The sequence below is a fragment of the Harpegnathos saltator genome, unplaced genomic scaffold (assembly GCF_003227715.2).
Source record: "Harpegnathos saltator strain DR-91 unplaced genomic scaffold, Hsal_v8.6 scaffold795, whole genome shotgun sequence".
Classification (NCBI taxonomy): domain Eukaryota; kingdom Metazoa; phylum Arthropoda; class Insecta; order Hymenoptera; family Formicidae; genus Harpegnathos; species Harpegnathos saltator.
The window spans coordinates 11499-37001 of record NW_020230643.1 but is presented as its reverse complement, the minus strand read 5'-3'; the positions used below and the strand labels follow the sequence as shown (position 1 = coordinate 37001).

The following is a 25503-nucleotide window of genomic DNA, read 5'->3' as shown; positions in this document are numbered from 1 at the left end:
GCAGTGTCAGTTATGCACCTTATCTGTTACCATTTTTCACCGTACTGAACTGAATAAAATGACCGCATACCGGCGAGAGTTATCAGATCGATTGGACCGCACTGTGGCCTGAACGACTGCAATGCTTTTCCAATCATCTATTTCGACGCGCACTCCTCCATCAGATTTGTGTTATTAATAACTCGATAATTATTGCGAATATCATAATAGGAATTTTATATTTGTCTTAATCGTTCTGTCTCCATGAGTTTCTAGTATTGAATTATGCGACATCCTGTATACAGGGTAACTTCATAATTTCAAACGGAATCTCCTATAAAATGTTACATATTTAGATTCTACGAGAAGAAACAAGTATTAATAAATTTTATCTGGAACATTTTTTTTAAATACTTCTATAAAAATTTAAATTTTACAATAAAATGCATTCAAACTAAAGTAATAAAATCATAAATTAAATAAAAGTTTCCATAGTTTTTCACATTTTTTACTTTATTCGAACTATTCACCACTTACATTTAAACATTTATTAATTCTTTTTACAAAATGTTGTCTAACTTTAAACAACATTTCTGGTCATGCTAGCGCAAGCTTCACGTATTCTTCGTTTTAAATCTTTTTTTATCGTAAGTGATTGAAACATAACTAATTCTTTGATATATTCCCATAAAAAATAATGGTATAAGATCAGGTGAACGAGGAGACCAACTTGAACAAGACTTCCCCGACTTATTCATCTGTTACCAATATTTCGTTTGAAAGAGTACGCGTAGCTTTGGAAAAATGAAAAGGTGCACCATCTTGTTGAAAGCACATTTCTCTTTTCACATTACCAGGTATGTAAATATGAAACCGGAATTTTTATATAGAAAATACACGTTTATTGTATGAAAATGATAAAAAATATTTTATTCCAAGTATTGCCCATCGCTAGCTATACATTTTTCCCACCTCTCTGACAATTTGTGGATGCCACGCCAAAAAAACTGTTGCTCTTTTGAAGCAAACCAGTCATCGAGCCATTTTCGTACATTTTCGTAAGAAGTGAAACGCTGCTCAACAAGTGCGTGTCCCATCGATGCAAATTAGTAATCGGACGGAGCCAAGTCTGGTGAGTAAGCCGCAAGCGAAAGTATTTCCCAACTAAACGCCTCAATCGTTCCCTTGACCAGTTTTGCTATGTGTGATGGTGTATTATCATGAAGCAAAATCACTTTGTGTTGTCTTTTTTGATATTCTGGTCGTTTTTCACGCAAAGCTTGATTCAAATCGATCATTTGTTATCGGTAGCGTTCAGTATTAACGGTTTCGCCAGGTTTTAGCAGCTCATAATAGATCGCACCCTTCTGATCCCACCAAACACAGAACATTTTCTTCCATCCATAGCGATTTGGCCTTGCAGTCGATGTCGATAGTTCGCCCGGAGTTACCCATGATCTTTTACGCTTAGGATTCTCAAAATATATCCACTTTTCATCGCCAGTCACAATTCAATGGAGAAATGACTTTCTTTTGTACCTGGCGAGCAGCATTTCACAAGTGGTTTTTCGGTTTTCCTGCTGTCTTTCATTCAGTTCATATGGAACCCATTTTCCCATATTCTGGATCTTTTCCATGGCTTTCAAACATATGGAGACGGCTTCTCGTGTCATATTTAATTAATTCGCGAGTTGTTGTTGCGTTTGAGAGTCATCCTCATCCAACAATTCTTGCAATTCGCTGTCTTCAAACTTTTTCGGTGGTCTTCCACGTTCTTTGTTTTTCACGTCAAAATCGCCATATTTGAATTTTTTAAACCACTCAAAGCACTATGATTTACCAAGAGCATGCTCACCGTAAGCTTCGACAAGCATTCGATGCGATTCTGCAGCAGTTTTCTTCAAATGGTAACAGAAAATCAATGCTGTCCGCAAATCGTAGCTTTCAGGCACAAAATGCGATATGTTCAACACTATTACAAACTATGCTGTTGTATGAAATTTGTATTGTTGTGAGTTGAAAATCTTTGTCAGATGTCAACAAATGGAAATGGCGCCAATGACGCGGTTCGACGGTAATTACATTGACAGCTAGGACCTATGGCCAAATTCCAGTTTCATATTTACAGACCTGATAAGTGATAAGTTTCCCAGAAGTAGAGAAAGATGATTGCTCAATAAATTACAATAGAATTCAGTATTAACCATATCGTTGAAAAGGTATAATCTAATTACAAAATCACCAATTATTCCACACCATACATTTAGGGACCAACGATGCTAGAAAAGAAGTACTCATCCAGTGAGGATTCTCATATGATCAATAGTACATATCTATTATATCAATAGTATTATATCTATTAAAATGCTCAATGTTGGAAAATTGTGCTTTATCCGAAAAAAGAATATTTTACAAGAAATGAATCATTTACCATGGCATCACGTCCTATGTACTCGCAAAATATAATATTACACGATACTCATAATTAGCTTCCAAAGTTCTTGAGTAAAAATTAAATGATACGGATGAAAATTTTGTTCTTTTCAGAATTCGCTATATTAAAGATCGTGTAAGTACAAATATATTTGCTAATTCACACTGGCTATCTACATTAACATGTGGATTAATTTTCATTCCCAAGCAGAACAGAAAATTATAATGATATCAAAATGACGTCAAAATGACGAGGAAATCTCATTTTTCATCATGATTCGATTCTTTTCTAATAATTTTGATCTCATTTTGATGTCATCATGATTTTCTGTTCTGCCTGAATTGCTGCAAGAATGTTGACGCTGTTATCATAATTAATTACTTAGTTTGCTTTTTATCTTTTAACTGCACTTAATTTACTATGCACACGTAAACGCTTTTCCAGACGAATAGATGCCATACGCGACTTTTTAATACCAACGTTTATAAAATATTAGGTGATCAAAAAAGTTTTGGGTTTTTTTTGCAAAATTCAATCTTTATTTAAAACAAACAAAAAATATTAATCAGCGAAATATTCCCCGTTTGCATGCGATTACCTTTTGCCACTTTTTAGGTAGCTTGCGAATTCCCTGGTGATAGAAGCTCACCGGCTTTGAGGCGATAAAGTCATCAATGCATTTTCGTATTTCTTCAAGTTTCACGAAATATGTATCAGCGAAGTAATGCTGCAGCAACCGGAATAGGTGATAATCAGAAGGCACCATGTCTGGGCTATACGCCACGTGCGGGAGAAGTTTCCAATATAACGCTAAAATATGGTTCTGAGTATTTTTCGCAACATGTAGTCGGGCATTGTCATGAAGCAAGATCATTTTATGACATTCCTGGCTAGTAAATGGTTTCGTTTCTTTCAACGCATGACTTTATTAGTCAATTGTTGTTAATAGTGGTCTGCTGTGATTATTTCACCGGCTGTAACAACTCATAAGTGTACGTCTACAACCTTGCTTTAAGAGGATGTAAGCTCTAAGCCGTAAGTGTTAAGTGGCGTCATTTCCGTCTCTAAGACATTCCCGAGCAGTATTTAAGCTTTAGCCGTTAGATCTAAGCGAATTGCGCAAAACTCAATTCCTACGGCCTAAAGCGTAGAGCTTAAAGTCGACATATAATTTTCAGCCAATCAGCGAAGAGGACGTTTTGTCGTGTCAAAAAGAATACACCGTCGATCGTGGATATAACCTCGCTCGCCGATATAACCTCCGATTTTGTACTCCATATATTTGTAAAAGATGCACATTCCACGAACATAACACCGTTGTTAGCAGAAGAGCTTGACGTAAATCCATCTTGGTTATGTAGAAAGTAAAGAAACTGCGTGTTTACAAACGTATTATCATCAACCACCAAGTCCGAATAATCTTTCTCTCACTGGCTGATATACGTCACGTTTTACGCCTTACGTTTTATATTGTGGATTACCGTTTTTAAGGTTTATTTAACAGTTTTCAGCTTACAGATTAGAGCTTACGGCTTAGAGATAAAATATTTTCTTAAAGCGAGGTTATAGACATACACTAATACAACACACCTTTTCAATCCCATCAGATGCAGAGCAAAACTTTCTTAGCGTGGATATTGAGCTTTCGTGGATATTGAACATCGATGTCGAAAGTTGACCATGGTCAATCCATGATTTTTTGCACTTAAAGTTATCATAAAAAAGAATCCACTTTTCATCGCCTGTAATGATTTTGTGCGGAAAATCGTTTTCCCGGAACTTTAAAAGCAAAGTGAGTGAGCCGTCACAGTGTCATGCCGTCGATCTTTGTTGTCGGACAGCTTATGCGGAACCTATCTGCCTTCCTTTTGAATCTTTCCCATTGCATGTAAACATACGGAAATGGCTTGCCGCATAACGCCAAGCTGTTCCACAAGCTCCTTTTCAGTTTGCGCAGAATTTATATCCAGCAATGCTTGCAGTTCATCCGTTTCAATCTTTTGAAGGTATCCAGCACGCGGTTCATCTTCAAGGCTGATATCTCCTTGGTGAAATTTTGATACCACCTTCTACACGTAGAATGACTTATAACGTTCTTACCATATGTACAAATTATTTCAGTTGCTTCAGCAGCATTTTTCTTCAGATGAAACGTGAAGTAGATGAAAAATCGAATAAGCTCTTTTTTGTTATAATCAGCGTGAATCTACTGATTTTTGAGATTCTGTGCGTCAAATTTCAAACCATATGGCATTTTAAAAGACCAATTGTCAATCTTTAAAACTGTAAAAGGATGGGAGAATAAGTAAAATTTAAATTGTGGTTTCGATTGTATGAAATCGAAAGCCTAAAACTTGTTTGCTCACCTATTAGTTTTGCTGCATGTCCAAAATTTGTCTGACATTCTCCCAGAATTAGCAACATCAATTTCCACATCAAATCGAGCCATGCTTTTCGAAAGTGATAGCATTAAAGCCAATTTAGAATTGAAACTAAATGTATGTAAATTTATATTTATCTTCCGATGAATATGTATGAAGAATATTGTACTCTTTTTCGAGTTTTCCAACAAAAAAATAAAGACTTTGATACTAACAGGAAAAACACAAACACATAATACATGTATACGCATTAGTGTTGCCATTTTCCATTCAGTTGCCATCCATTTTCAACTAGGGGAATGTATAAAAGAAAAAGTTATGTTTCAACCATCTACGATAAAAAAAAAGATTTAAAACGAAGAATACATGAATCTTGTGCTAGCGTGAATGCACTAATGTGACCCCAGAAATATTGTTTAGAATTAGATAAAATTTTGTTAAAATAACTGTTCAAATAAGTGTTTAAATGTGAGTGGTCAACAGTTCGAATATTTAATAGAATAAAAGAATGTGAAAAACTATGAAGCCTTTTATTTAATTTATGGTTTTATTACTTTTAGTTTGAATGCACTTTACTATAAAGTTTAAATGTTTATAATTTTTGATAGAAGTACTTCTTAAAGAAATGTTCCAGATAAAGTTTACTTATTTTTTCCCGTAGAATCCAAATGTATTAGGTGCTTGGATTAATTTTCACTGTTTTTTCAACAAAAACTCATGTTTGTTTTAAAAGGACGGTATATTATATTTTATTCAAAGTATTGTCCTTCAGAAACTACAACCTTTCCCCATTTTTTGGGTAACACATGGATTTTGGATGATAGAACAAAGGTCTTTTAAGGCGATCCAGTCATCGAGCCATTTTTTGATATCTTCGAAAGATCTGAAGTGCTGCTCAGAAAGATCATGCTGCATCGATCGAAACAAATGGTAATCTGAAGAAGCAACGTCTGGTGAATAGAGGTGACACCCCATCCAAGTCTCTTCAAGAATTCTTTCGCTGGTTTTGCATGTAGTCTAGCATTGTCATGGAGAAGAATAATTTTGTCATGTCTTTTTTCATGTATTACGGGCGTTTTTCTTTGAATGCTCGATTCATATTGAGTAATTGTCATCGGTAATGTCCAGCGTTAATGATTTGATTCAGTTGTAACAGCTCATAATACACTATATTTGATCCCACCAAATGTATGACCTTTTTTTCATAAATATTCTGTTGTAGTGTTGATATTGATGGTTCATCGGCACGCACTTGATTTCTTGCGCTTAGGATTGTCGTAACAAATCCATTTTTCATCGCCAGTTACAATTCGATGCCAAAACGATTTCCATTTTCGTCTTTGAAGCAGCAATTTACAAATGGTTAAACATTTCGCAATGTCTCTTTCTTTCAATTCATGTAGGACCCAGTTTCCTGGCTCCTGGATCACTTCTATTGCTTTTAAACGTTTAAACGGTTGATTAATCGACATTTAGTGTTTTCTACAACTCTTTGAGCGTATGACATGAATCTTCTTCCAGCAATACCTTCAATTTTTCATCTTCAAACTTTTTCGGCTGACCAGGGCGCTCTTTGTCATTCACATCCAAATAATTGTCTTTGAATCATCTAAACCAATCTCTGCAAGTTGTTTCAACTAGAACATGCTCCCCATAAGCCTCCACTAGCAAACGATGACAAAGTTTCATACATTCAAGAAGTTTTTCTAACTATACTAGGTGCGCAACTAAGTTCCCGGGTTTCACACGTGGATGGCGCTAACGACACATGTAGTCGACATACATGTCTGAAGTTGTGTTTTTTTATAACTTGGACATCTATTAACAATAACCAGTAGTAATACCAACATATATCGCAAGGCAAAAATATTTTTTCTAACAATGAAGATATCGAGTTTTATGCCAAAAAGCAACATTTGCGGGAAGCTTTGCTTTTCTGCTTTAACTTAAACTTAAACTAAAAAAAGTGCAGCTGAAGTACGTCGTTTGCTTGAGGAGGTCTACAGCGAACATGCACCATCGAAAGCTACCTGTGAAGATTGGTTTAAACGTTTCAGAAGTGGCGATTTCGACACTGAAGACAAGGAGCGCTCCGGAAGACCAAAAACAACTGAGGACGTCGATCTGCAAGCGTTATTGGATAAAGATGATACGCAAACACAAGATCAACTTGCCGAGGCATTAAACATGACTCGCCAAGGTATTTCCGCCAAAATATAACGTTTACATGCCATGGGAGAAATTCAAAAGAAAGGAAAATGGGTGCTGCATGAGTTGACTGAGAGACAGATGGAAAATCGAAGAGCCACTTCCGAAATTTTGCTTTTGCGGCATGAAAGAAAGAGTTTCCTGCATCGAATTGTTACTGGCGATGAGAAGTGGATATATTTCGAGAATCTCAAACGCAAAAAATCGTGGCTTTCACCTGGCGAAGTATCAACATCGACGGCACGGCCAAATCGCTTCGGAAAAAAGACAATGCTTTGCGTTTGGTGGGTTCAGAAAGGAATCGTGTACTATGAGCTGCTGAAACCAGGCGAAACCGTCAATGGGTATCGCTACCGACAACAACTGATCAATTTGAACCATGCATTGCTTGAAAAACGGCCAGAATAGGACATGAGATACGAACGAGTGATATTGCAATACGACAACGCTCCGTGCCATCGCACTTCCATCGTCCAGGATACTATCAAAACGCTGAAATGGGATCTGTTACCGCACGAGCCGTATTCGCCAGACCTAGCCCCTTCCGATTATCACTTGTTACGGTCGATAGGGCATGGCTTGGCTGGGCAACACTTGGCCAATTTCGAAGAAGTGCAAAATTGGTTGAATTAATGGTTTCGGTCTAAAGACACGTCGTTTTATTGTCGCGGTATTAATATATTGCCAGAGAGATGGCAAAAATGTGTAGCTAGCAAGGAACGACACTTTGAATAAACCATTTTTTGTATTTCTCATGAAATTTTCCATTTTTCATTGATCAAAAAAACCTTGAAACTTAGTTGCGCATCTACTATGAACAAAAGTACGCCCCCGCTCTCTCCTAAAAAGGGTAGGGAGTCATTTCCTAATTTCAAATGGGACCTTCTATGAAATGTTATGGAGGACTTGAATAAGTTCTCGCTATTTTTTCATGAAAATGAATGTTTTATTTTAAAAAATTAGTAAAGAACATGTCATTGACAGTATTGTCCATCGCTAGCCACTACTTTCTCCCATCTTTTTGGCAGCATACGAATACCATGTCGAAAGAATGACTCATCTTTTGAAGTTATCCACGAATCGACCCATTTTTGGCATCTTCATAAGAATGAAAGTGCTGCTCAGCCAGGCCATGAGTCATCGATCGAAACAAGTGGTAATCGGAAGGAGCAATGTCCGGTGAATACAGCGGGTGGGGTAGGACTTCCCATTTGAGTGTTTCCAAGTAGGTTCTGACCGATTTTACAACATGTAGTCGAGCGTTGTCATGCTGCAAAATTACTTTGCCGTGTCTCTCCTCGTATTGCGGCCGTTTTTCCTTCAATGCTCGGCTCAAACGCATCAATTGTAGTCGATAGCGATCCCGTGATGGTTTCGTTGAGTTTGAGAAGCTCATAATATACTAGCTGATTCCACCAAATATAGAGTATAAGCTTGGAATCATGGATATTCGGGTTTGCCGTCGATGTTAATGCATGGCCGGACTTACCTCACGATTTTCTGCGCTTCGGGTTATCGTAGTGTACTTTTTATCGCCAGTCACGATACGATGTAAAAAACCTTTCCTTTTCTGCAGTTAGAGCAGCTGTTTACACGTGAAAAAGCGCCATTCAACGTCTCTCGGCTTCAATTCATACGGCACCCAATTTCCTTGCTTTTGAATCATTCCTAATGCTTTTAAATGTTTGGCAACTGTTGTGTGATCAACTCTTAATGATTCTGCAAGTTCATTTTGCGTCTGACATGGGCCTTCATCGAGTAATGCTTCTAATTCTTCGTCTTCAAACTTTTTCGGTGCCAGAGCGTTCTTTATCTTCAACATCAAAATCATTATTTTTAAAGCGTCTAAATCAATCTCTGTATGTTGTTTCCGACAGAGCATAGCCGCCATAAGTCTCCACAAGAATTCTATGTGCTTCAGCTGCAGATTTTTTTTTAAACAAATAATGCAGTAAAATTCCCCGAAAATACTCTTTTTTTGGTACGAAATTCGACATGTTTAACGCTATGAAAGAATATATTGTTTACGCTTCAGCGGAATAACATATACTGTCACTTCGAGCCTAATGGTGGAGCTTCACGATGAAGTTGGCTGTAGTATTGTCCGATGCAAAAAGGCTAACATAAAACCATCTGTCGGGAAACAACGAGAACTTATTCAAGTCCTCAATACTTATACAAGTATATATTTGTGCTAGTTTGTATGAAATATTATACATATAGTTGTATCGATACATTTATTTTTCAGTCTTTAAGGTGCGTTAAAGGAGCGCGCTGTCAACGCTAACACGTTATTCTATCTTTATCGCTCATTACATGTACAAGGATTGAATGACGCGTTAGTGCTGATCGACACGCTCCCCGAACGCATCTTTAGTAGGCACCACATAGATACGCCTTATGATCTCAACGTTCCTGAGGCCGCGAGCCGCGACCATCAGTTGTGAGATCCGCCGCGCAGCAAGGGGAGATAAGAGGCGTAGCTCCCGAGAATCGGCTGAAAGTTACAAACTTTGCTGAGCTCTGCCTTGGGTAATGCTAATGCCGGCGGTACTGCAACTTTTAAGTCTTGTAACTTAAAAAACACCTAACAAAAAACATTTAATTATAGTGTTTTGGAAAGCCCTCGAGATAAGTTATAAGAATATATAATGAAAAATAGGAGATTCGATTTAAGAAATTTAAGATGATCTTCACGCGACCTTGACAACGCTATTTAAGGTTATAATATTGCTATGTAATGTGCCTTATAAAACTTTACTAATGTTACGTCATGCTGACTCAGCGAACCTCAAAACTCTTATATAAATAAGAGTTATCGAATTTATTTTTACTGATTACACGTCTAAATGCGCTCAGGCACGTTACCACACGACCTACCTCACAAGTTATCACACGAACAACTTCTGGAAATTTTGATACCCCGAAAATACTAATAATCTTAACCTAATCCCTATTTGATTTCCTACGAACTTAATCACTGATATCAGCATCATGACATCGTTCTTATAAATATCGATATTTACTTCTTAAGATAGCTGCCACGATTTTTTTTATTTACAAAAGTCTTTCGAAATCCTCTTATTGCCACATGCATCTTATCTCCTATAAAATAATCATCTGGAACATTCCCCTAAAAGCCCCACTCTCTCAACCGGGCTGACTTTTTGAGAAAAGTCAAAAGCCTCACTCACTTCTCGCCGATCCAGCACCCAGGACAGACGCTTCTCTCCAGCACCCCTTCAGGGTTTTCTTAACAATCAAGCCAACTTGTGGCTTAGACCAACCAGTATTCTTCACTTGTTAATTATTCGGTGCAACGATCTTGTGCCTTCTTGGGCCATTGAGAGCGATTCTGCCGAAACCAGCTGCCTATCCTTGGCGCAGAACTTGAGGCATCTATTCTCACAGAGACTCAGCAACCACACCTTTCATTGTCTACTAAGATCAGAGAAGTCCAGCAGTAAGTTATTTATATTTTATTTTACCTGAGTGACCTCTTTCGTTTCATTTTTTTATCTATTCTTCTCTCTCTTTTCTTTTCCTTTCGTTTTACTTCCGTTTTCTATCCCCCTTGGCATTCCTCCTTAATTGTTAAATCAGACCCCAGTGGCCAAACCTTTCGATCACAGTCGGACATAACGAACACGGAATTTTGCTCAGACCGCGATTGTTTATACATCTATGTATACGTACATTTTATAAAAGTATGTAAATTTTATTTCATTGTGAACATCCTTCTAATTACTAATAAAACAAGTTATTTGTAATTGTAAGCCAATCACGATTACCGACTAATTATTCTCAACAAAGATTCTCCCTTCCTTCAACCGTCGCTCACGACCCTATCCCAGGTAAAAGGATTCAGTTCCTTGACCTAAATCAAGGACCACCGGCGTACGTCCGCGTCAGATAAAGGGATCGCTCCGATCCTTGATCTGTACCGCTGACTTGCGAGTACGTCGGAGCTTGCGAAAGCAAGCGCCAAGTTGCGCTCCTCCTCCAGGACGTAACACTAACTTGTATGAAAAATTTTTTCCTAAAATGCGTATTTTCCGAGAGGGAAGGGGTTTCGATACTTTTCGTACACTCTATATATAATTATATACAGCGTATCCCAAAAAGTTCGGGACCTTTAAAAATCTCGAAAGATATAAGTTTTATAGAAAAGTATTTCAAATAAAAGTTATAGGGTTCAAAACAGTGTACTTACTGATCTTATCAGTTTGACTTTGAGTTATGTTGCCAAGGTTAGGTCAAGGTCAACTTAATTTTTTTCAATAAAAACTTCCATTTTCTATTATACCATCTTTTTCTACCAATTAGTTTTAGCAACTTTTGTCCAAAACATTTTTTTATTTACCTAATATTTTTAAGATATTCAAGGAAAATTTGGCAACTTTTAACTTATGATATCCCGCTAACTATTTGCCGGAAGAAAAAATTAACTTTTTTATTCTATTTCGTCTCAAAAATATATTGTTACAATAATGCTCTACTTTTTGTTTACTTATCGATCTTTGGAAATTTCAAAATCATCAAATTAACAGAAGTCAAGGCTGTTATCAGGGATGTTGTAACAATATATTCTTGAGATCAAATATAGTAAAGAAATCTAGTAATATTTTTTTTCTGACAAATAGCGAGATATAAATTAAATATTAAGAAAGTTACCAAGTTTTTCTTAAATATCTCAAAAAGTATTGGGCAAATAAAAAAATGTTTCAAACAAAAGTTATTAAAATTAATTAGTAGAAAATATCATATAATAAAAAATAGGGGTTTATTTTAAAAAATTAGATTGACCTTGACTTGATCTTGGCAACGCTGCTCAAGGTCAAACTGATAAGATCAGTAAATATATCGTTTTGAGCCCTATAACTTTTGTTTGAAACAGTTTTTTGTCAAATTTATATCTTTCAAGATTTTTAAGGGTCCCAACCATTTTGGAACACCCTGTATAATTATATATAATTATATGATATTTTTTCTCGAAAATAACGAAGTAATTGAGACATCAAGATCATTGCCAAAGTTATAATTATCAGAGCATTTATTATTAATAGAATATTTAATAAAAAATAATTTTCTTCTATATTTTTTACTTTTGTCAATTTAATTTAAAATTTAGCTTATTATACTTTTTTTATAACATCTCATCCCCAAATAACCAAATCGAAAAGTAATTTTTGCACAATATCTGTCATAGATTTTGTCAGTAACTTACTAGCAAAAGTACAACAAAATCCGATAATATAGTATGATAACTGACTGACAGCAAAAAATGCGCAGAATCTGCTGTTGTATTTAAATAAACTGTATTTAAATATACTGCAGATCTTCCTCTCTTTTTGCCATCAATCCGCTATCAAACGCTATCAGCAAGCTCTATCGATAAGATATGAGCCGAATGCAGACACAGATGTCTATGAATCTGTCAAGAGATCCTAATGGAATTTATCGCCAATCTGTCGGCAGATTACCCAGTAAGCAAAAAATCATTATTACAACGTTATTATAACGATATTCAGTAACAAGTGTTTCAAATATGTCGTATCTAACGTTGTATACAATATCATAATGAACAAACTTTAACCCCGATTTGGAGGTTTCGGTAATGTTGAGTTCCCAAATGTAAAGTTGTTATAAATAATGTTGCGCTAATAATTTTGTTAACATTTTGATAATTTCTCAGTACAAAAATTAAAAACTAATTATTGCTCTTTTTCTAGTAGAAACGATTTTTAAAGTTATTATTCTGGTTGTACTTGAAACTTAGTTTATTTTATTGATACCATGTCACATCACATTTGAAAAATTCACACTTGGTACTGGTAGGACCGAACTCCGATATCCGAAAGAGTTCTGGATTACAAGTCTATCACTTTAACACTACACCAATTCTTCACTTTATATAAATGTGTTTACTCTGGTCATAATTTCGAAGTTTCAGTAATGTTTAAATGAGAATGTTATAATGTTGCAAATCTAATATCAAACTATAAATATTTTTTAACTGTTGCATTAACTGTTGCATCAAATAAATGTTAAAATAATATTTAAAAAATATTTGCTATAATGTTATATAAAATGTTTTAACAACATATAGAAAAACCATATTGCAAAATAATAGTTTTTAAATGTGTATATAATATTATTCAAAAAATGTTAAAAAATTTACGTAAAATCAATATTTCTAAACATTAATTTCATGTTCCTTGCTTACTGGGTACTAACAGATTGTTTATTGAGTCTTTTTTAAATTTATTATCTAGTTGACACATTCAGTTGTTGCTACATAAATTGAAAATAAAAATATATGTAACGAATACGTTATAAGTTATATTACAATTTTGTAATTTTAGTTTTTGTACATGACGCGACTTAGTCGATAAGTTTATTTGTTATTATATAAGTTAAAAAAAACTTTATTCAAATATTAGACTTTTATCTAATTAAAATTATGTCAAAACATTATATGAACAACGTATAATTGATGTTCTAAACATCATTAATCATGTGACATTAATATCCTAAATAGCCAAACCTGTGCGAGTAGATTTCAAGCAAAGCCTGCTATCATAATTTGATGGCAAATAAGTAATAAATTTAACGCAGAATCTGTTCTATCAAATTATGCCACCAATCTGCGGTTAAATATGCACCAGATCCTGCTGTCGGATATTTGACGACAGATTTGTAACAAAAACCGCGTAAGACTTGCAATAAGTTGACGGCAGATTGGCGGCAGAAACCGAGCAAACTTTGCGCGCAGACTTTGCGCGTAGTTTGGCAGCAGGACCTGCGCGGTTTCTGCCGACAATCTGTTCGCACGGCCTGTCACGCAGGTCCTGTCAACAAAACACGAGCCTAATGAGGACACAGATGACTATGGTTTTGACGTGGGGATCTGATCGAAATTGGCGTCAATCTGCGCGCATTCTGCTAACATTTTGCTTACTGGGACGTTATTAACACGTTATTCAACGTCATTCTACTATTTAGGTATCAACAGATTAGGTTATTATTACCATTTTTCTGTAACTGCTATAAAAATGATAATATTATATATATTATATATTTAACATATATATACCATTACTTGAATTTTTGAGAAGGTAAAATTTTGATATAATAAAAACAAATTTTTTTCACACTATATCAGCTGTTCTCGACCTGGCCTACACATACCATTGGAAAAACGCGGCAAAACTTTTAGGGATATATTATAAAATCTTAAAAATCGTTAACTTGATAACACTGCTATTGATTAATTTTTTCAAAAATAAGTGACGAAGCGCGTTTGTATGAACAGTTTTTCATTTTTAGCTGCTTTATAAAATGAATATAAGGACAGGCTGAATGTTGAAAATAATTTGTAACTCTATCTTAACAAAATAAACCTAACCATTGATGAACTGTACAAATGTAAACAAGCGCAACCATATATATATATATATTATTTTATTCCTATTATACTGTAAGTATAGTTTTATTTATCAAGGGGATATACCAATTAACATGCATACTTCGAGAGGATACATGAAACAAAATGTTGAGAACCGCTGAACTATATAAAGTATGATTGGAAAATTTGTAGATTTGTAGATCTGTATATTGATTATATAAATGTAACAACTGGAACATTATATCACATTGTTAATATTGATTTATATCAATTAATATTGTTAATATTGTTAATATTGATCTTATTGCTTTTTCTAATTTTATCTTACCGCTAAACCCAAATAGTTATTAGCACAAAAATTAATAACTTTCTTGCCATTCGATAAAGTAATCTTTGTTTGTTGAGGTGACGCAATTACGTGTTCGTTTTTCCAAGTACCAGCTTTTGTTATCGCTGTTAATTCAGATTTTACAAAAGCATTTAATGAAGCCACAGTTCGGTGAATATTCCACCTCGTTGTAACTCGAAACTGGGAAGCTATAACATAAAACAGATAGAATTTAAAATAGTAGCAAGATTATTGTGGACAATATTATATTGTAAAAAATAATAACATAACAAATAAGTAGCTACGGAAAGGAGAAAGAAAGGAGGGAAAGTGTATCTACCTTTTGTAAAGTTATAATACATTTTGCTTGTGATATCACTTATTGCACTGCAGCTCGAGCGATGCTGGCAGATGACTGATCATAAGTGGGAATAAAAGTGGTCAAACCAGTTTCATATTTATAGTCATCTCAACACACTTTTCTTCTACAGTCAATACAATAATATATAATCAATATATAACATATATGGGTTCCCACATCATTCTTTATGTAGTCTTTATGTATGTGAAAGTGATTTGTATATTCTTATATCAAAATTTCGACTTTTCATTAAAATATAATTTATAGTATACAATTATTATAGTATACAAAGTGTCTCATTTTAAAGAATCCACTCAATATCTCGGAAATATTGAGTTAAATCGAAAACTGTCTCAGTCAAAAGTTGTATAGTTTAAAGGGGGACATAAAACAACTATATCAGTTTGTTTACAGATGGCGACATTTCCGAGATATTTACTGATTATTACTTTTCTTGAATAGAAACCTTAATTTTTTATTATATCATCTTTTTCTATCAATTAATTTTAGCAGCTTTTGTTTGAAACATTTTTTTATTTGCCTAATATTTTTTGAGATATTTAAAAAAAATTTGGTAAGTTTTTCAGGATTTAATTTATATCTCGCTAACTATTTGTCGGAAGAAAAAATAGTACTAGACTTTTTTATTCTATTTGGTCTCAAGAATATATTATTACAATAGTTCCTTGACTTTTGTTAACTTATCGACTTTTGGAAATTTCTAAATCATCAAACTAACAAAAGTTAAGGCGCTATTGTAACAATATATTTCTGAGATCAAATAGAGTAAAAAAGTCTAGTACCACTTTTTCTTCACAAACAGTTAGTGATCGTAAACGATATCGTAAGTTAAATACTGAAAAACTTACCAAGTTTTCCTTAAATATCTAAAAAAATGTTAAGCAAATTAAAAAATGTTTCAGATAAAAGTTATTTAAATTAATTGATAGAAAAAAATGATATAATAAAAAATTGGGGTTTCCGTTTAAGAAAAGTAATGATTAGTGAATATCTCGAAAATGGCGCTATTTGTAAACAAAATGATATAGTTGTTATATGTCCCCTTTGAAACCATATAACTTTTGTCTGAAACATTTTTTCCTAAAATGTCCCGTTAAAAAAATTAATCAATTCCGGTAATTTGTGACAACCTAGATATTTATAAACAAGTGTAACATTTATAAAAATTGAACGCTGTTAGCTTTGTTATATCATTATGAAAGAAGGAGAGAGGATAGCGAGGGAAAATGAGATATACAAAGGAAAACTAGAAAAGGAAAGAGAAGAAGGTTCGAAATGAGTTGATATATGGAAAAAGAAAAATAACTTCTAATATTAGATCGAGTCCCATCTTAGACTATTGTAATCACTACATTTTGTAGAACAGGAAAACAAATCAAGATATATTTGATCTACAAATGCAGACAATTTGATTACACACTATTACACAATTCGCACTAACGACAGTTTTTACGACTAATTCGTCCGATGGCTCGATAGAAAGTGCTACTCTCTGTTTTTCGACCTTTCCTTATTAACACAGTGTCTCCTGCCACATGAGATCTCGCTTTTTGTTGCGCAAACTTTCGTCCCCTTGGCAATATGTAAACGCTGCACTGTTAATATTTATCTTACAATTGCTAAAAATCGTCTGAAGCCTGGAAATTATTTTTCCGGATTACACGGATAAGATAATGCGTGACAACACATGTTGAATGCCACAAAGGACAGAGATGGGAATACTTTGTTATAAGATCGTTATTACTAATCTCGCGATTGTTATATATAATATCTTGCTTATTATATATAATCCCGTCGCGTAACTGTTCATCAATGATGAGACAAGGACAAAGCGAGTGATTGTTTCTTTTTATTTTACCTTTTTATCATAGTTTGGAAGTAGATTGGACACGAACCAAACGATTGTACCGTTACCATTGAGAAATGTGTGTAATAAACGTAGTTTACATGTACTTTGTCAGAAGCGCATCAAAAAATGCATAATTCCGTGCAAACCATTAATATATAAAATGGATCGCTGATGTCGGTGGTGGGGGTAGGAAAACGTATAGAGTGAGAGGAAGATAATAGTAAGACACACAGACTTCTATATAACAACTAGATTGCTAACTTCTTATATTTTGACTTTACATTCCTGTCCCCCAAAAGTATGTGCTAAAAGTGCGTTGCTGCGCGTGCGCCAAATAAGCGCACAAGGAATGTTGTTTACATTAGGTTTGTTCGCGTCGCATGCTCGAATGTACACCAGGGAGCATTTGGATCACGGATAAGATGGTGGTTGGAGCAGATGAGTTCATGTGCACCAATGCTCAGTGACACGAACGGATTGGAGCAGTTTCTCCTCTTTTAAGATGCATGCAAACATGCAAATTAAACTCGCAGCATGGATCCATTGGAAGATTTTCTCATTGGCTTTAATATATTAATTATGAATAAAATTAATGAAAATCTTTTACCTTTAGCTGTAATCCGTGATTTATTTGTGAAAGACAATGGGAACGACGATGAAATAGAGAGTGAGTATTGATGAAGATGTGACATCCTAACCTTATTTGCTATAACCTCTGAACATTATTAGTTTTAATTTGTCTTTTCGGTAATTATATAGAATATTCCCCTCACCTCCGATTTTGATGAAAAAATATTTAATCGACACATTTTTTCAAGAGAAACAACTTTTCTATTTGAAAAAATCTCTGTCGGAATCTTATCTGTCGCCTCCGTGACAGATTTCCTAACCTAAATTGTCATCAACTTTAACAATTTATATCTCGCTCCACAAGACAGAGCGACGATTTTTTCAAATAGAAAAGTTGTTTCTCTTGCAAAAACGCGTCGATTAAATATTTTTTCGTCAAAATTAGAGGTGAGGGGTTATTCTGTATAATTACCGTCATTTCCTTAAATAGTTAGTGCATTTTTATTTGATTTTATGTAATTTGTAGATATTGCTATTAATGCAGTTATTGAAATGGCTGAAGGTATCATTCAAAGAAGACGTAGAACATGCATAACTAATTATATTGAACAAATAGTGCCAATGTATACCGATGAAGAATTTATTATGCATTATCGTTTAAAAAGAATGCTTTTCAGAAGCATGGTGGACAGATTTAGTTATTGGGCACATTTTAGAAATCTAGGAGATAAGTACTGTTTTTTAAATTAAAAATTTAATATGATAAGTTTTTCATTTTATTTTAAATAAAGTATAATTAATATTTTATATAGGACATGGAAGATTTGAAGTAGTTTCGGCTGAAAAACACATTCTTACTTTTCTATAGTTTGCTGGGCATCAAAGTACAAGTTTCAGGGATGTTGCTGATAGATTTAATTTCTCTTAGTGCCTTTGAATCAGTGTTACAAAGAGTCACACAGTTTTTACATGATTTAAGAAATGAATTTATTCGGTATGAACCCACTGAGGCAGAAAAGCAGAAAGCGCAGAGATACTATGTAGAAAATAAAAATTTTCCAGGAATAATTGGTAATAATGTAATTTTTTCTGATGATGTACTTAATTTAAACTTACATTTTTGTAATTTAGTGTGGGTAATGATATAATTTAATTAATATTTCTTTCCTGTTATAGGTTCTATTGATGGTTCACACATCCGTATAGACAAACCTTCTGAAGACCCAGTAGCCTATATCAATAGAAAACATTATTTTTCCATTCACATGCAGGGAACAGTTAATGAGCAGAACAAGTTCTTAGATGTGTTAATTGGATATCCTGGCTCAGTGCATGATGCAAGAGTATTTGCAAATTCTAGTCTGGCTGAAGACTTACCAGTACTCTGTCACAGTATGAATACATAATAATCATAAACAATTATTGTATTATTGTTTTAGTCGAATATCTCTATTCTTGTTTAATTTAGTTAATATACATATACTTTATCGTGAATGTTTATTTAACTTTTGATGTTTATCTTAAGCAAATGTAATTTTTTTAGACGAAAACATAATTCTTGGAGACGCTGCATATCCATGCCTTCCTCAATTAATTACTCCATATCGGGATAATGGACATCTTACACAGGCCCAAAGAAACTTTAATCGTATACATAGTCAGTGCAGAATCTCTGTAGAACATACATTTGGAATATTGAAACAACGTTTCAGCCAATTATATTTCCTTAAGCTGAGGAACATGCAGTTCATTGTTAAATTCATTTTCACTTGTTGCGTCCTTCATAATATGGCTGACTTTAATGATATGCAATACATGGAAGAACCCGAGAACGACAATCATGCTGATGTAAATGCACAGGTGTTGTTACCCCATGTCCTGCCAGAAGATAGGGATGAAAATTTTGTTGATGAACGACGTGGTTGTGATCTCAGAGATGAACTATGCCGACAATTGTTCCAAAGACGATTCAACGTAGAGTAGAGATATATTAAGACAAATTTTAATGACTATATGATATATATATATATATATAAATATATAAAAGTTCAGCGTTAAATAAATAATATGTTTATATCTTACATCAATATCTATGTTTTCAGTCTTCATATGATAATTCTTTTTCTTAGGTATATTCTTTTTACCATTTTCTCTAATATCGCTATATTGTTTTTGCAAGATATTATTTTGCCTTTTTTGCGTTTTATTACACTTTTAATGTTTTGGAATTTTGTACGCGCTTATTGTAAAAAAAAGCAATTGATTATTTTATTTTTATGTTTATATACAGGGTGGACCATTTTAACCTTTAATGGAGAATAACTCGACCGGTGAGCGAAATAATGAAAAAAGTTTCATACAAAAGTTGTTGGACAAGGAGGGGGACGTATGACCATATCCTTGAATTTGACCTTGACTTTGACCTTAGGGGTTATTTGAAGGTCAAATAACATTTTTTAAATGGAATTGCCTATTTTCGACCCCGGATTTGGAAAGAGCGGGAAATTTTAGAATAAAATATGGTATGATCGATAAGATCAAATGTCATGTTTTGAGGTCATTTCAAAGTCAAAAGGAACTTGTACGTGTATTCATGCGAAAATCGTATCTGTATACGGGGATTTCTAAATTATCTTCTACACTTAGCATTACCCAGAGACAACGACGTGGACGTGGTAGAATTCTGCCTCTTTCGGGGTGCTTGTTTAGAGTGAGTCCCCTTGCCTCTCACTATGCATACTTTGCTATTGTTAATCTAGCTATTCAAAAGGTTTTCGAAAGTTGCACCGTTAGCATTTATGCAATAATTGAGCCTTCTTTGGAAATGGGCCACTGTGCTGAGCAAGACATTTCGTGGAATCGCTTCGTCTTATGCGATTTTCCATATCTTCTCTTGTTGTTGGTTCTTCTTTGAAAACAACTTCTTTCAAATAGCCCCAGAGATAAAAATCGAGTGACGTCAAATTAGGAGAACGAGGAGGCCATGCAATCGGACCCTCTCGACCAATCCATCGGTTCGGGTACCTTTCATCTAAAAACCTCCTGACTATACGTGCAAAGTGCGGTGGTGCATCATTCTGTTGGAAGAACATCCTTCGCCTGGTTTCCAAGTCTACGTTCTCCAACAAATGAGGCAATTGGTCTGTGAGCAAATCGAGATACGTATTTGCATTCACAGTACGTTCGAAAAAGAATGGACCGACCAAGTATCCATTAACAATCAACACCGCTGGAGCCTCAATGTCTGGTGCGGGATTGTTAATGGATACTTGGTCGGTCCATTCTTTTTCGAACGTACTGTGAATGCAAATACGTACCTCGATTTGCTCACAGACCAATTGCCTCATTTGTTGGAGAACGTAGACTTGGAAACCAGGAGAAGGATGTTCTTCCAACAGAATGGTGCACCACCGCACTTTGCACGTATAGTCAGGAGGTTTTTAGATGAAAGGTACCCGAACCGATGGATTGGTCGAGAGCGTCCGATTGCATGGCCTCCTCGTTCTCCTGATTTGACGTCACTCGATTTTTATCTCTGGGGCTATTTGAAAGAAGTTGTTTTCAAAGAAGAACCAACAACAAGAGAAGATATGGAAAATCGCATAAGACGAAGCGATTCCACGAAATGTCTTGCTCAGCACAGTGGCCCATTTCCAAAAAAGGCTCAATTATTGCATAAATGCTAACGGTGCAACTTTCGAAAACCTTTTGAATAGCTAGATTAACAATAGCAAAGTATGCATAGTGAGAGGCAAGGGGATTCACTCTAAACAAGCACCCCGAAAGAGGCAGAATTCTACCACGTCCACGTCGTTGTCTCTGGGTAATGCTAAGTGTAGAAGATAATTTAGAAATCCCCGTATACAGATACGATTTTCGCATGAATACACGTACAAGTTCCTTTTGACTTTGAAATGACCTCAAAACATGACATTTGATCTTATCGATCATACCATATTTTATTCTAAAATTTCCCGCTCTTTCCAAATCCGGGGTCGAAAATAGGCAATTCCATTTAAAAAATGTTATTTGACCTTCAAATAACCCGTAAGGTCAAAGTCAAGGTCAAATTCAAGGATATGGTCATACGTGCCCCTCCTTGTCCAACAACTTTTGTATGAAACTTTTTTCATTATTTCGCTCACCGGTCGAGTTATTCTCCATTAAAGGTTAAAATGGTCCACCCTGTATATCATGTGCTCATATATATTTGTCTGAATATACCTTAAAAAGTGGCCATGAGAAGATGATTACTTCTTGTAATAAGTTCTACTTTTTTTAAGTATTCTATGTATATATAGCAAAGTTAAAATACACATCTATATTTTATATTTATTTTATATGTTTGTATATGTATTTTAATTTAATTTTTTTACACAAACAATTTAACATAATGATCGTTATCTTAACAATCGTTATATTAAATTATTCATATTAGGAGAAGTTAAGAAAGATAATAAAATCTCTTAAATATTATATTAAAGTTTTATTTGTGATTATAGAATGTCTCTGAACAAAAAAATTCTTTTCAACAATACATATCAGTTATCCACACATCAGTTTATTTTAATATCATATATTTTATATCTCTAATAATTTTTTCACAAAAAATAAATACAATTAATGTATAATGCACGTGTGTAATATTTCAATAAACTGACTAAACTGACTAAAAATGACTGATGATTAAAAGAAATTGTAATAGTTTTTATCCTTTATCAGCAACTGACTTTAAATAATACTGCTTTATTATGCAAAAAAACTCAATCGAGTAAACTTAACTTTGACTTCTCGAGAAGTTTAATACGAAGTCTTATCGTGCTATCCATTAAAATTAACAGAAAACGAATAAATAAAAATTTGAGAAATTAGATATTTATATTTAATCAAAAACTATAAACATAACCAACATTGTTTTAAATATGGTCAAATAAAATATATGTTTATATCTAACAATTATTTCAATGTTTTCAGTCATGTAATAATAATTTTTCTGTTGGATTTATCTTTTTGGCCAAATTTTCAAGTACCATAAGTTGTTTTTGCAGAATGATATTTCGTTCTTTTTGCAATTCGTTAAATTTTTGAAGCTCTGTCAGAAATTTTGTGTGTATTTCTTGTTTATCATTACTTTCTTTTTGTAACACGGCACAAATGGATTCTTTGACTGATTGCAAAGTAAGCGCCAATTTGCCATCTCGTACTTTTACTCTTGTATTTGTTAAAGAGGAGCAGCTGCTACCCGTCATTGATGATCTGCTGCTATTAGTCGATAATGTCGGAACTGAAACATTGCTCCTTATTGGTGACGAATTGTTTCTCGATGACAAGAGATTTAAATTGGTACCTACAGTTACGGGATTCGGTGAATGTAGTACAGAAGAAATCTGCTCTTGTTGCTCTTCATTCTCATTTCTATAATAGAAAACACTTTTAATTACTTATCTAAATGAAGACAAGAATTTAAAAATGTATTTTAGAGAGATCATTACTCACTCAGACAAATTTTGACAGACGTTTTGCAAAATTTCTTTTTGAGAAATAATTCCATTACGGCTAGCTACAATAAGTGGCACTCCACTATGACTTTTTCCAAATATTTTTATCATTTCTCTATAAGGAAAAGTATACAATCCATTAGTGATTAAATATATATACTTTAAATATTTCGAAAATAACAAAAAGAAAGCAAAAATATCAAAAAAGAAAGCTGATTAAACTGCCCAAATAGACATAAAGATATCTTTTAGACTTCTAAAAGATATTTTGCTATGTCTCCAGATGTCTTGTATTTCTGAAAAAGATATTTTTTAGAGATTTAAAAGATACCTTATGCAACAAGTTAAGACATCTTTTACATATTTCGATGAAATGTAAAAAAACATCTTACACTTTAAGACGTGATATTTTAAAACGTTTACAAATTTTATTTTAGATATCAAAAAATATACTTAAGTTATTTGAAAGATATTTAAGGACATATTAAGATCTAGAAAACATCGAGATCTTAAAGATATGTAAAAGATATCTCATTATAGATATCTTCAAGATATTTCTAAAAGATATCTTTTAGATATTTTTTAAAAATATCTTTTCTTAGAAAATATTTAAAACATATCTTTTAGATATCTTCAAAACTTTCATGTTTTCTGAGTATCAATTGAAAGTATTCCATTTAAAATTATGACACATATAAGAAACAGAATGAACATAAAACTTACTCTTCATATGGAAGAGGTTTTGTCCCTTTTCCAGAGCTATTTTTTCCAGTGGTCCGTTTAATATGTATATCCCATTTCTTTTTCAATAATTTAAATTTATTTTTCATATGATTTTTGATAGCATTTATATAACCTTTCTTTTGGAACGACTCTGCTAACGCTTGAAACATAGCCTCCTTACTTTGATATTTCCGTTTTTGAAACTTTTTCTCATGTTTTTCATATTCTGAGAAAAATAACATTATACTTTTGACTCCAAATAAAATGACTATCACTGTTGAAAACACTGTTGAAAACAGAATCATTCTCTTTTTCATTATCTGTCATAAGTTCCTTTTCCATAACTGTGGAAGAATCTGAGTTTACAATCGAAAAATCCAATGAACTCATAATTGTATCTGTATGCTGCGTAGAGCTTGTTGCTGTAATGGAAGGACTTTCATGCAACTGAATACTGGAAGGACTCATCTTATTCATCAAAGGCACTGTGGTTAAGTATTGTGTTAAGTCCGTTGTGTGAGTTACGGCAGAAGTATTTGGTGTTTGAGGCTTAACTAATTTAAATGATAATATTTTTGGCATGACTTTTATAGCTGAGTTCTTTGGAATCATAGATCCTGTTATTAAAGAATTAGCATTCGGGTGTGCTATCATAATTTTCTGATTAGATTCAGCCATTATGGATTGTTTGTCTTGCTGAAGACTATAACAAAAAAATCATTAATATTAAATACAATAGTTGTGTAAGTGAACACTTCTTAACTGGTTAAAATAACTTTAAAACAAATAATGTTGGAATATATTAATCACAAATTACTGAATAATATGTCGTATGTAAAATATTACATTTTTGCTCACGTATTAATTCAAATAAAATATAAACATAAGTCACACAAATTGTCCTAAAATAAAATCACTTAACCTATTTTGAATTCACTATTAGTTAATTAATTATAAAAATGCATATTTCAGCAGTCAACTAAAATCTTATGCAAGACATTTTAAATACCTGAATATTTAATACACGTCTTCTTAATTTAGTCGTACTTTTTTGCATTCTTCTTCGCAAAAGTAAACTAATGATTGCACATGCGCTCATGACAAAACTGTTTCTGCCCAAACTGCACCACCTCCGAAGCTGGGGTAAATGGATCACACTCCTACTTGCTCCTTGAGGAATGCTCCAATGCGACGCGAACGCTTGGTCGCCATATAGTTTCCGGTGATGCAAACGGATTGGAACACATTGGGGCAAATAGGAGCATGTTGGAGTGTGCGACGCGAACAAACCTAAAGAAAATGTAACTTACTGGTGATTCCTGGGATGCGAGAAATGAACAAGATATAACGGTTGATAGGCGGCTCCTGCTCTGTAGGTTGGGATGGGTTGTGCGACTCCCTTCCAATTGTCCAATTATGGCACAATAACACTGATTCTAAATTTTTATTTTTGTCCCCAAAAAAAAAATAAGACAGAGGACGTAAGAGTATGTGTAGTGCCCAAACGAAACCGAAGACGAATTTGAGTCTAAGGACGCGTTTTTACAGGTCTGACTTTTGAATCTAGAATCTAAGTGAATGTGAATCTGCTCTTTTTCCTGTCTCTCAGAATAGAAGTAGTGTCGCGGAGGCGGATTACCGCGGTTTTTATAGTGAAAATCGGAGGCAGAAGCTATCAGGGTGGGTAGAGAGATGGCCTTTGAGGAAGGGGTGAATTGGTCTTAGTGGGAAAAAGTCTCAGCC

The 25503-nt window shown here is 34.0% G+C and overlaps 2 protein-coding genes and 1 pseudogene across 5 annotated transcripts in view; 1 reads left to right on the top strand and 2 right to left on the bottom strand.

Annotated features, from left to right (window-relative positions):
* Positions 1-15199, bottom strand: part of Gcat (Glycine C-acetyltransferase) — a 48755-nt gene extending 33556 nt beyond the window's left edge. For both annotated transcript variants that reach the window (XM_025306649.1, XM_011147337.3), the window contains exons 1-2: positions 15079-15199; positions 14739-14947 (exon numbers count right to left, since the gene is read on the bottom strand). In XM_025306649.1, coding sequence (XP_025162434.1) covers positions 14739-14947; positions 15079-15100 — 231 coding nt within the window. In that variant the 5' untranslated portion in view covers positions 15101-15199. The remainder of the gene's footprint in view (positions 1-14738; positions 14948-15078) is intronic.
* A 2018-nt stretch (positions 15200-17217) lies between these two features.
* On the top strand, positions 17218-19573 carry LOC112590366 (putative nuclease HARBI1). Of its 3 annotated transcripts, none has more exons than XM_025306655.1 (5): positions 17218-17636; positions 18217-18270; positions 18352-18610; positions 18716-18931; positions 19083-19573. In XM_025306655.1, exons 3-5 carry the CDS (start codon positions 18439-18441, stop codon positions 19520-19522), a joined length of 828 nt encoding a protein of 275 aa, XP_025162440.1. In that variant the 5' UTR covers positions 17218-17636; positions 18217-18270; positions 18352-18438; the 3' UTR covers positions 19523-19573. The 3 variants fall into 3 exon arrangements, with proteins under 3 accessions (XP_025162440.1, XP_025162439.1, XP_025162438.1); XM_025306654.1 differs by having other exon boundaries at positions 18084-18270; XM_025306653.1 differs by having other exon boundaries at positions 18066-18270.
* Positions 19574-22509: 2936 nt separating this feature from the next.
* On the bottom strand, positions 22510-25201 carry LOC112590370 (uncharacterized; annotated as a pseudogene).
* Positions 25202-25503: the final 302 nt, after the last annotated feature.